General features: G+C 36.1%; 1 protein-coding gene across 1 annotated transcript in view; it reads right to left on the bottom strand.

The window, feature by feature from the left end:
• nAChRalpha1 (nicotinic Acetylcholine Receptor alpha1) overlaps positions 1-12,464 on the bottom strand; it is a 36,535-nt gene that overhangs the window by 8,594 nt on the left and 15,477 nt on the right. Inside the window, exons 3-7 of the mRNA XM_023161680.2 lie at positions 10,868-10,912; positions 10,698-10,807; positions 8,500-8,680; positions 5,146-5,527; positions 2,719-3,013 (exon numbers count right to left, since the gene is read on the bottom strand). Coding sequence (XP_023017448.2) covers positions 2,719-3,013; positions 5,146-5,527; positions 8,500-8,680; positions 10,698-10,807; positions 10,868-10,912 — 1,013 coding nt within the window. The remainder of the gene's footprint in view (positions 1-2,718; positions 3,014-5,145; positions 5,528-8,499; positions 8,681-10,697; positions 10,808-10,867; positions 10,913-12,464) is intronic.

Below are 12,464 nucleotides of genomic sequence, written 5' to 3'. Positions count from 1 at the left end.
CCGGGAAAAACAACACAAGATGGTGAGTTCATATTTTTATACTCGAAATGCATGTTTGAAAATTATCAAGAACGATACAATAGAATTTGTGTCGTTTTTCAAGATAATTAACTCATATAATTTAGAAAATTCATTACAATCCTACGATTATGACCATTTTCTTGAGAAATATGATTATAGTTGATAAACCGCGAAAAATATTGTTTTTCTGGAAAATATTTTTGAGACGAAATGCCTATGTGATATCTTTCGTCTTTTCAGGAAAGCCTAATCAACGTACCAATTTACTCATGTTGTTGGCTAAAAACAACATGCAATGGACTGTCAATGACGTTCCATGTTGGTCCGAACACCGTATCATGGACATCCTATCTACAACTCAAGCACGTGAGCTTGAGTTGTGAGGAAATATGAGTACGTAAATTATTTCATATATCGAGACAGCTGAAAACCAATTAACACGTTTTGACTGTCAAGGACTATGTGTTCTTGATTGGTAGATCTTCAAATAGGTACCAAGTATCGGTTTATATTATTTGTTCTCATTTTTTACAGAAACCAATGATATCAAAGAGACTCCCCCAACAGTTTATGCTCAACCACAAATGAGAAATTTCCTGGTCTCATCAAAAGTACCTGCGGAACAGCCAATTACTGATTCACACAACACAAATTCCTATGGCTGGTTACCTCACAGCAAACGAGGTTTCTGCGCAACTTGGCGATTCTGATTACCAAGTGATAACTGCTGCTTCTATGCTTCTGAGCAAATTTTGGAGGCTGAAAACCCTGCTTCTGGGCAAATTTTCAATACTGATTATAATATTTCGATGAATGCAGCTCCAGCACAATTTTCCAAGACTGATTATCCTGTAATTAATGCATCATCTGCGCTACTTGAGACTGAATACCATCTGCTAACCGGAGCTTCCGGAACACGTTCAGAAGCCGATTGTTCTGTACTACCTATGGCTTCTTCACAACTCTTAGTTTCAGAGACTGATTCTGATGACACAACACTGACGACGGCTTTGGTGCAAGTTCCAGAATCTGATAACATTGCTTCCTCTCAAGTTTCATCTAATGTTGAACGCAATTTTAGCTCTGACAACAGTAGAAGAGACCCTGACTACACTCCCCTAGGAACGAAAGACATTTCTGTCAAGAAAAGAAAAGTAAAAATTAAGACAAGTATTGTTCAAAAAGAAAGAAAAAGAATGAAAATGGAAGAGAAATGGCAAAAAACTGAAGCCAAACTACTCAAAACACAAGGAAAGACAAGGTCAATCACAAATTATACTTTGGAACCTGTTTACCTTGTCAAACCGGGAATTACAGAAAAAAAAAAGGGGTATATTATGATTGATAAAAAAATGTGTACCACAATGTTATGAGGACTTCTTTTCAAATTCATAACATATTGAGCCACAATAAAAATATAATTTTGATAGTTATTTTACTTTTCTTAGATTACTTACATTATTTGAATATTTTCTATTCATGTTAATATTTTTCTTTCATTACGAGTCTTCACAATATTAAAAGTAACCCAATGGTAACATTGGGTTTCCATGGTAACACATTAACATGTTACTTTTAGACACATGCATTGTGGTTGCATGGTTTGCATTGTAATTATGGAATCATAATTACAATGCAAATTTATCGACTTTTACGGACAATACATTTACAACTAACCATAAAATCCCCTAAAATGTACCATACTTTCCTTTGATATTTTTGAATATTGCATAGATTGATTCCAAATTTCAAGAATTTCTAATGTTGAAAAACGACACAAGTCAAACTACAGAATCTATTTAATTTTTCTGTCTATTAGTATTCAACATAAATAATTGTAATAGACTATAACTGACACCTAACATCATTATCTTCAAGTTAGGTAACATTGTGCAAAAGAAAAGTTAGTGAACCTAGTTATCAAACTTTTGAAAAAACTTAAATCTCGTGTACTGAAAAGTGCTACTTTTCGACATAGGTCGTTTTTCCTCCGGACTAACGATATGAGCAACATGGGTCTGACAGAAACAACCCAAAGCAGGTTCTGTCAAGAAGAGAAAGAATCCACACTGCATATGCTCTGTGAATGCGAAGTGATAGCAAGGCTAAGCCACGCAAGATGCGGGGAAGAGAAACCAGAGGCTGTCAGCTATATGAAGGGATCAGTGTCAAGGCTATGGAGTCTTATCAAATAGCTTCCCGACAATCTAATATAATCTAATACCTTGCACTGACGAGAGGCCAAATAGCCCGGAAACGGTCTGCAAGCATGTGCGTTCCAATAATTGAAAATCGGCTCCGGCAGTTGTATCGCCAAAAGCATATGCAGGAATTTTTTCTTTGAAGAATCCTGCACTGTCCAACGCCCTTCGTGGTATTAGTCAGGGGAGTAGTTGTTTTTGATAGGTGTCAGTCCATGAACCCACTCTGTAGGTGAGTAAAGACTGACCAGAACGAATTGTGCCTTTAGATGAATTGGTATTGGTTCTAAGTCATTTTTCAAATTGATTTTTATCTATTTTCATGTGATTCATTTATTCTCATTTTACCCAACTTATGTGAATATTTTGGCACCGGTATTTTCCAAATTAAGAAACCCAAAAACGTGGTCGACCACATTTAATTAATAGCTGTTTTCTTAAAAATTTTATTTCATTCATGTTGTTTTCCAAAAACATCGTGTGAATTTTCTCTTACCTAGAGGGTGGAAGACCTAAATCGAAACTGTCGAACGACGTTTTCTCGAATGGCTTGCATTTTTCCATCATGGGAACCTGGATGACGTCAGTTAAAATACATTCCTGGTTCTTATCGTCGTCATCTTTTTTCGGTCTTTCGATGAACAGGAATTTCGGAAGTATATCGATGAAGAATGTTTTAACCCACGGGGCAAGTTTGTGCGTGACTGGTGATCGAAAATTAACATTCAGAACTGCGATGGTGACAACAACTGATAAGGTGCATAATAACATAGTGAAGAGCAAGTATTTACCTGAAAATAAGTAAAGACAATAATTTATTAGCCCAGGTTATGAGTCACTATATTGAAGGTTGTCAAAAAATACCAGGTTTTTATAATGTGTCGAGTTTTAAGATTTAGTACAATATGAATCCCCACTAGAGGAATGCCAACCAAGCAGGGCTGATTCAACACTAAATACTTGAAAATTGTAAAGTAGTAGTAAAAGTGGCATCTTGAGTCATTTCAAGGAACATGTAATTTGCAGAAGTTCCTGTCAAATCAAAATGTTTTTGAAAAGCCTTCTCCTGAAAAAATTGACTAATTTCTGGCGCAGTGGGTAGGATATGCCTAATGGTTCTAAGAGAAGAAATCGCGTTGTGTTGGTCAGTATTTATTAGTCAGATTCAGGGGTTGAAAATGGTGAGAAATGAAGATGATAAAAAATACGTACGATAGCTCTTTCGATCCGAAGTGATATCTAAAAAAATGTGCTTGCACCGTGTTTTAGCACAAAAAAAATTATAGACAGATTAAGACAGGTATTGAAGTTTTTGCAAGTATTCCAAAAACTATGAAGAATCAGGAAATTAAAAAAATATTCTTGAAGACGGAGAAATTTCCAAAAAAGTCCCACCTTCCGAAACTCTATCTCTATTATTCATAAATCAATTTATCGCCGAAAATAAGCCTCCGAGGCCTATGACAGATGAAGACATTCCGTAATTTGAACAAAAATTTTAGCCATATTTATTCTTGAATTGTTTATAAACAAATAGACTATGTGAGTATTGAAAAAAATTATACACCTTCGTGGTCTTTATAATATGAATTTTCGAAAAAAAAAATTTTTCTCAACAATATGCCTGTTTTTGATATTTTGTTACTATATTCTTTTACCCTGTTAGTTTTAAGTTGGTATTTCATCAACACCTCTATTTATGAAATATTCGATTATGATATATTTGATGACTTATTCGGGTCATCACACGAAGACGCTTGTGGATACTAACGATCGAAACGTCGTGAATCAACTTGGCTTGAAATCTCTTAATTTTTTATTTTAATTGTTTTATGTTAAGTCGTATTTTATTACACTTTTATTTCATTACATCGTTAATTTGCTCGATATAATTGTTATTCGATGATAATAATAATGATAATATGATTATTTCAATAAATTCAAATAAAATACAGCTCGGAAAAGTTTGTCTCTGAGGTGTTTTAGCTTTACATTTGGAGTAATTTCAAACTTTCAGTAAATGGGTAAAGGGTCATATATACTCTCACATATACACATATATAAGCACAAAACAAACTTATGTACATACACATATTATAGGTACTCTTATATTTACTCATTGAGTTTATATATCTCCTGGGAAAATAGTGGCATGGATTGTGTGTCTCTCAGAAGAAATCAACCATTTTTTCAGTTTTTTTTTTTAAGGACGAGAATGCAGGAAACTTTTCAGGGCTACTGGGACAATGTTTAAAAGTCGTGGTGCAATATACGCAAAGTATCTCTGTCCAATTGCTTTTCTAGCTCGCGGTAAGTGTATCTTAAGTTCAGGGTTCAGACCGGGACACAGCTGTGCTACAGCCTTACTTAACATTGTTGACGATATTATTAGAGAGACAGATGGAGGAAAAATAACTGTTCTTATTCTCTTAGATTACTCAAAAGCATTTGATACGATAAACTACGAAATTTTAGTCTCTATTTTAAACTTTATAGGTTTTTCGAACAGTCCTGCTAGTCTTGTGTGTAATTATCTACAGGACAGGAGTCAATACGAGGAGACAGCTGTGGGCCAGTCAGCAAGAGAAAAGGTCACTTGTGGAGTTCCACAAGGGTCTATACTTGGCCCCGTACTATTGTGTATTATTATTATTATTATTTCTAGTGTTGTGGATATGACTAACGGTTTGTATACTAGTTTTTTCATCGCTATAAAGCATTAGTATGTTTTTTGCATACAACTTTGCGATATCCATTACGTTCAGCTATTCTTTTTTAATTCCTCTTTTTCATTAGTTCTGTCAGGGATTTCAAATCATTTTATATAATATCAGGCAATGGAAGTCCGAACCAATCAAATTTATCAAGAAACATTGTCAATCCCCTATAAACAAAACTTTTTAAAAAATCTGCATTTACTCACCTAGCAGAGGCACTGTTATGGAAGTAGGCGGTATAATTTCTACCAGCAGCAAAAAGAAGACTGTGAGAGACAGCAGGATCGAAATTGATAGTGACACTTTTTCTCCCGAATCAGAGGGCAGGTAAAATACGAGGATGGATAAAAAAGATATACCGACGCAGGGGATGATCAAATTGACGGTGTAGAAAAGTGTCTTTCTTCGCAATGTTATATAAAAAATGATGTCGGGGTATGGTTCTTCGCAGCAGCTGTAATATTTTTCATTGCGGACAGCAGGAACTTTCATGATGTCCCATTCCACTGATATGTAGTAATCCTGCAAATCTATTCCGACGTCTATTTTGTTCGAATCCTGGACTTGCTGCAGATGTCGTAAATCAACCTGGAAAAGGAAAAGGAATTCGTAACAGTGTTCGATTTTTCTCATCTATAATGTGGCTTGTTTTATTTATTCTACGGAAGTTTTCCAATACCTACTTCAGGTATATTCTGATGAATTTTTGATGACATTGTTATTCACATTAAAACATAAGAATTCTGGTTCTGTCAAACCATTACCTTTAGAAAAAAGTGACAGAAGTCATGTTCAATTTAATTTTATATCAAAAATTTGTTTTTGAAGTAATTAAAGCATTTTGAACACTTCAGGCATTGATAAGTAGGTTGAATTTTTGCGTGTGTTGTGCCACTTATTTGAAAAACCCACAGCCATTGCATTATATTAGAAAAGAAAAGATCAGTCTATTTTTATCCATCTCTAGGTGAAATGAAATATAAAACTTGATCTTGCCAATCGAAGATATGTGTTCCATGTGGTCTTTGAAACTAGTTTTATAGCTCAACTTTCATTGCCCAACATAAGTCGATCATTTTCATGACTTCTTTCAGGTTATATATTCTGAACAAAGCTGCTGATGACAGTTGTTTCATGTACTTATATAGGATCTTCCAACAGGGGTTTCCGAAATTTGACAATTGATAACGGCCATCATGTTGGAACTACATCTGTCAAATAAGTTGTCATTCATTCAGACTGTTTTGCCAAATCACCATGGACGGATATAGCATTCAGCAACAAACACGTGAAAATATTAAAACTGTATTATCAGAATTCATTTTCTGAGGAGGAAAACCTGATAAAATATCAAGATTTTCTCTTCGAACTCCGCAGACTCTTTCCAGACCACTCTGTCAAGATGGTTGTTCTGATTATTGGAGTCCTTAGTGGAGTGATGCCCTCTCTTCTCTCGAATCTTAAAATCATACCGGCTTGCCTCACTAAGGCAGAAATCTTAGCCGGACAGATGCAGAAAGTTGTCATTCTTGGCTCACTGCGCTTGCTCAGGGCACATGATTCTTGGACCCAATGATCACTCACTCTACGGAGTCGGGAGAGGTCGTTGGTTGATAATGCTGGCGCGCCCTCCCGAATGTATCGGGGCTTCGGCGGATAGGGCCTGACCAGTACACTACGGTAAAAAATAATAATAATGATATAACTTTATTCACTTAACAGATAGCTGTACAGAATACAAAATATAAATACATTTTTAAATAATTATTGAATAAATAAAACAGTAAAAACGATAAGTACCCAAGTACTTCCTTCGTTATAGTAATGAAACATACAGAAAAATAATTTTAAATAGATCTATAAAAATTATATTGAATTTTCAATAAAAAGTAATACAATAAAATAACAGGTAGATATATAAACATTATAATGAAATTTCAATTCAATTATGTATATTACTAGAGTTTTTTCCCAACACCAATCTTCCTCTTTGAAGATGATCACTTGGTGATCGAAACACGTGTCGAGGTGTTAAAAATAACGATTAAATTAATTAATTAAAACTGTTAAGTTTTAATTTCCCTCTCTGAAGATGATCACTTGGTGATCGAAACACGTGTCGAGGTGTTAAAAATAACGATTTGGTGTTGGGAAAAAACTCCAGTAATATTCATTACTACACCAAAGGTTCCAAACAGTGCATCATAAGTATTCAGTTATGTGATAAAAAAGCAATGAGTAGGGAGAATTTCATCTGTGAAAGATGTATTGAACTCAGTCGGTAAAGTTGTGTCAAGTTCAGCATTTGTACGAAATATCTCCCACGTTTGAGTGGGAGATATACCGCCAGCTTTTTTTTTGAGCAAATGCTTATTATTAATTTTTTTTGTTTCAGGTACTGAATTATAAAATTTTAACGAAACATATGAAAAGGCTCGTTGAGAAATTGATTTCTTCAGAATGTACGGGTAGGTGAGTACATTTCAATTTCGTGTATTATATTCGTGTTGTGACTTAGCTGGTTCTGAGTTACACAAATTAAATCGTAGCGCCGTAGCCAAAAAAAAACCAGGGGAGGGGGGAATCCAAATTTTCCCAACCCCACCAGCAGAATTCCCCAACTTTCGAAAAAATGAAAGCTTAGAGATTAGTTACTACTATAATATAATAATTGTTTTACTTAGATATCCAAAGATTGGGCGAATGCTTATGCCCGTTAGGGTATGCACAAACAAAAATAAATTTTGGTGATTATAAAAATAATAATGGTGATTATTCTACTTTGGACCAAGGTCCTTGGCCTTCACCATATTCAACATGTTGGGAATATTCAATACAAATGACAGGAGACAACATTCAAATAATATTGTGCTTATTGTTTTCTACTATTATTTTTTTATCTTCACGGTCCGAAATTTCCTAACTTTTCCAAGTCGAATAAACAGCGAAAAGTTGGGAATTTTGTTGAATTGTCACTTCAAAATTTGTGGACGGTTCAGGACTGTCCTCTTACTTGGGAGGAATTAAACTTTTTTGAAGTTTTCGAACAACTCAGAATTTCAAAGTATGGGATCTCCAAGTTATGCATGTTGGGAAATTCCAACCTCGTCCTGGTTCTTTCCCATATCTTATTACCTCTCCCTTTCTTTTCTTTCATTTTTAATTTTTTGATTTTTAATAATTTTTTTACTATTATTTTTTTCTATCTTCACTTCCCAACTCTTTCCCAACTTTTTCCGACAGGAAATATAGCTGTGCAATATAAAAAAAATTGAATTTTTATACAGGCCATAATGACACCAATGGGTCTTTTGGGTCTTTCAAACGAATAAAAAATTTCTATGATATCTCACACAGACATTGTTTTATTTGAATTTAAAGACAATACACGCTTAATAAAGTAACCCTATATATCACTTCAAACAGTATTTTCGTATATCGGTTTGTTACTATTCCCAGAATATGTGATAATCTGCTAACCCATCCACTTTTTCCATTGAGGATAGTGAAAAGTTCAAAACGAAACTTCCATAAGAAATTGAAAAATTATAAATTCTCACCATGTATCCATCGTAAGTCCAAGATCCAAACTTCATAAAACACGTCTGTTCATCGAAGGGAAAGTATTCGACATCTATTTCGCAAAATGATTTATAGATGGCAGGAGGTTTCCACGTTACTATGCCAGTATGGTGAAGAATTGCTTTGGTCATTATCGTCACTTCATAGTTTCCATCGGCACTGAAAAATTGAGAGTATTTGTCGAAATCAATCATTCACAGAATTTAGAAACGACAAATGAAAAGAGTTGAAAATGAAAAATTTCGTTTAGGTTGTTTTGAAACCAAAAATATCTAGGTGACCGCAAGGAGTTCAATATTATTTGTGAATAAAAAAGAAAAGCGTCATATTCAAGAAATAACAATTACAAATTATCTATAAGAACAATTCGTTCAGGCCAGTCTCAACTCACCTACACAGTAGGTTGATGGACTGAGAGAAAACAACTATTCCCCTGGCTAATACCACGAAGGGCGTTGGATTATATCCGACAGGTGTGAGTGCGGGATCCTTCACAGAAGCATTTTCTGCATTAGCTTTTGGCGATACAACTGCCGAAATCGATTTTCAAATATTGGAACGAGCACACTTGTAGAGCGGTTTTGGGCTAATTGGCCTCTCGTCAGCCTACATCACCACAAAGTCGATGATTTCCCCACTTAGAGTTAGGTTATGTCCTAAGTGAGTGGGTCTATTCGACCCTCTACCTCAACCCGCAAGGGTTTATTGTGGCTCATACCTCCTATTCACACTCGACCAAATAAACCCAGCTTCTTAACGAAGCCGATTAGTTTGTATGATGGGTGGTCTTTCAGGTCATATGGTAAGAGTACGGCTCTGCCGAACTCTAATAACCTGATTCGGTCCCAGCGGTGCAGGCACAAAGTATATGCTCTGCTGTTTCATCGTTAATGCGGTAGTCGAATAGTCAAGGTGCAAGATTCCCACCTTGATACCTGCGACAACCTTCCTATATGAGGGTTTTTGCACGTCAGCTACACCTGAAGATGCCTTAGATTCAACCGTGAATGGATTTTTTGCCTCTGGTTTTGGTAAATCATCTTTTGAGCCCGAACGTTTGCTAACTTGCTCATGAGGGGTTTGTTCCTCCACTTGGGACATATTCTGCGTACGCCGCTCAAGAATTTGGTGCAAGGCGGTTTCATTAAGGTATTCCGCTCTTGAGGAGACAAGTCAGTCGTTTCCTGGCTGCACCACTAAACCTTTTTTTAAGGTTCAGTTATTCCATCAGGAGTTGGAGAGTCCAGCAGCTCTCGTTCCTGATCTAAATATACAGGTAGGTCAGTTGTAGTCGTAAGCTCGACATCCATCTCCTCTGTAGACTCAGCGTCAGAAATAATTTTTGAGTTTACTCTGTCCATAAAAGTCCCATGAGTAGCTAGGAAAAGAAGGTCAATCACGGCAGAACCTCGCATTACCGAGAGGGCGCCCGGTATCTCGAAGTTTCCGTAGAGACAGTTGATAGCCTCAGTGTTATTCATCTTCTTGGCAACGATACACACACCTTAGGATTGAGCCATCGTTGGGATGCCATTCCGTTAGGGAATAACATAACTACAAGTGATTCTGTCATTCCCGTATCCAGCGGGGCTACGTGGATGGCCCGTTTGGCCGGTTTGCTCAACACCCACATCTCAAGCCAATGCACTCGCCACTTACTATATGTGAAAATGTTTTCATTATACGAGCAATTAGGCCATTTGAATACGCGGTTGGTTAGTTCCTCGTCTACAGGCAGAGGGGGTGGTGGCAGAAATGTTGCTTATCGTTCGCTTCAGCTTTGTTCGAGGTATGATACTCTGAAATAATTTGAGTTTCAATTATGGGAAATCATCGACTTCGTGTCGATGTAGGACAGTAATCTTTCACTGACTAGAGGCTAAATAACCCAAAATCGGTGTTTGTTCCGAAAATTGAAAACCTATTCCGGCAGTTGTATCGCCAGAAGAATATGCAAGATTTTTTTCTGTGGAGAATCCTGCACTGACACTTGTCAGATATAATCCAACGCCCTTCGTAGAATTAACGAGGAGAGTAGTTGTTCTCTGATGGGTTTCAGTCCATTCCACTACAATATAGGTAAGTAGCGACTGGCCTAAATTGATTATTCTTTTAGAAAATTCGATTTAGAGCCAGTCTTCAAGCATGCATGTGTTAAAGTAATGATTACACTCACTTATTATACAGGACGATATCTGGAAGCCATATGTGTTCAGAGGGAACATGGAGGGTCTCAACTCCACCGTAGTCATCAGGATTCCATTTTAGTTTATAATCGTTCCATTCCTGAAAATGTACTGCTTCACAAGGTTATTTGCAACTTGTTTCCTAACTATGTTTTATTACCTGCTCAACCCAAACGTTGGTGGTCATTATTTGGTTCTTGAGGTTCTAGTTACAAAAAAAATTTATGATGAGTATAATAAAATGGGCTGATTGAAATATGAATCCAAATAAATCGACGTATTGTCGAATACATAGAAAAAATGAATAACATTATTCAATACGAAAAAGCTGCTTTATTAGCGAAACATGTCGTGATATTTTTTTAAATAAACTTTGTTGAGATCAAATCGTAAGATGTAGATTATGAAATTAGTTTGAAATTTTTGCTATTGAGATTTTACTCTAAACCTTATTTTGAAAGAAAAATACACAGTTGAATAAATGAAACAGTTTCTCTGCTCGAGATTCAGTTTTATATTCAACAGATTTTCATTCTATTCTCAGAGGGGCTCCATACATGAGATAATGTACTATCACTCCATCGCCATTGGTTTTATATCACATCAGATGGAAGCATGATAGATGACCTATTTTCGGATAGACCTATAGTTTCCCAGAAGTGGTCTCATGAGGAAAGACAATTATTTATGGAACACTTACATGGAAACAAATTGAACCGTTTGTCTACGAAATTTATTGCAAGAGCAATTTATTGTGTCAGCTCAGGAGAGTCGAAAATACATAGCCATCTTGGTTATTTTCCAGTTTGATTTAATGCACCTTTGTGATAAGGAAATCTATATCTTTTTTAGTGAGAAACCGTTAGCACAATTTTTATAATTTGAAATTTTAGAAATTATTCTAAGGAAACTTTTCAATGAAAGCGAGAATATAGCATTGCATAACAATAAAGAGTAGATGGAAAAAGATTATTCAATAGACAAGCACGATTTCAGGGCTCTCTAACATTTTTTTTAACCTTGCCAATATCATTTCAAGTAATAATAATTTCAAGTAAGCTTAGAAACTTTCAGAGCAGCTATATATACATGAAGTGAGTGTCAAGACCACATCTCAAATGGGTAATATCAATTAGCTCAACATTTTCCTTATTGAAAGGACTTGCAAGGAACAACCACCAGCATTCTTATCAAACTGGGCAACCGTAGGATTTGGCACTATATTACCCTGTAGAGATAATCACCCAATCCTACAATGATAAAGAAAGTGCGATGGTCTTAATTCTTGATGTCGGTGGAGCAATTAACAAGGCACTTCCTCAATCTATTTGGTCAGCTTTGGCTTAAAACGGCTTGAACACCACTATTACTTCCTAGATATATACCATATTCACATCTTCAAGATGGAGCCATCAGATCCTAGATCACCAGGGTTTGCCCACAAGGCAAGATGACACTCTCCAAGGAATACTTGATAATGAATATAATTGGTGCTCGAAGGCAGGCAGGCAGAGACAGGCTTGTATTTCCGATGTACTACAGTATCCAGTGCCAGTGGCCATGGAAATCATTTTGGACCTATCCCTTGACATATCTCTCTGAAGAGTGATCAACATACAAAACTGTGCATATTGCCAATTGTATAAACCAGGCTCATGTCAAGCAAGGGTGTACACCCTCAAATCCAGGACAGATAAATGAACCTGCTCAGAGCCTATTCGACCATATTTTTGGTCGGTCGGTAGCCAAGCGGTTCG

This window comes from Leptinotarsa decemlineata, unplaced genomic scaffold, assembly GCF_025532065.1.
Source record: "Leptinotarsa decemlineata unplaced genomic scaffold, Ldec_3_MD MMD2_tig00002974_RagTag_RagTag, whole genome shotgun sequence".
Lineage (NCBI taxonomy): Eukaryota > Metazoa > Arthropoda > Insecta > Coleoptera > Chrysomelidae > Leptinotarsa > Leptinotarsa decemlineata.
The sequence above is the reverse complement of the archived record's forward strand: the minus strand, read 5'-3'. Positions and strand labels throughout refer to the sequence as shown.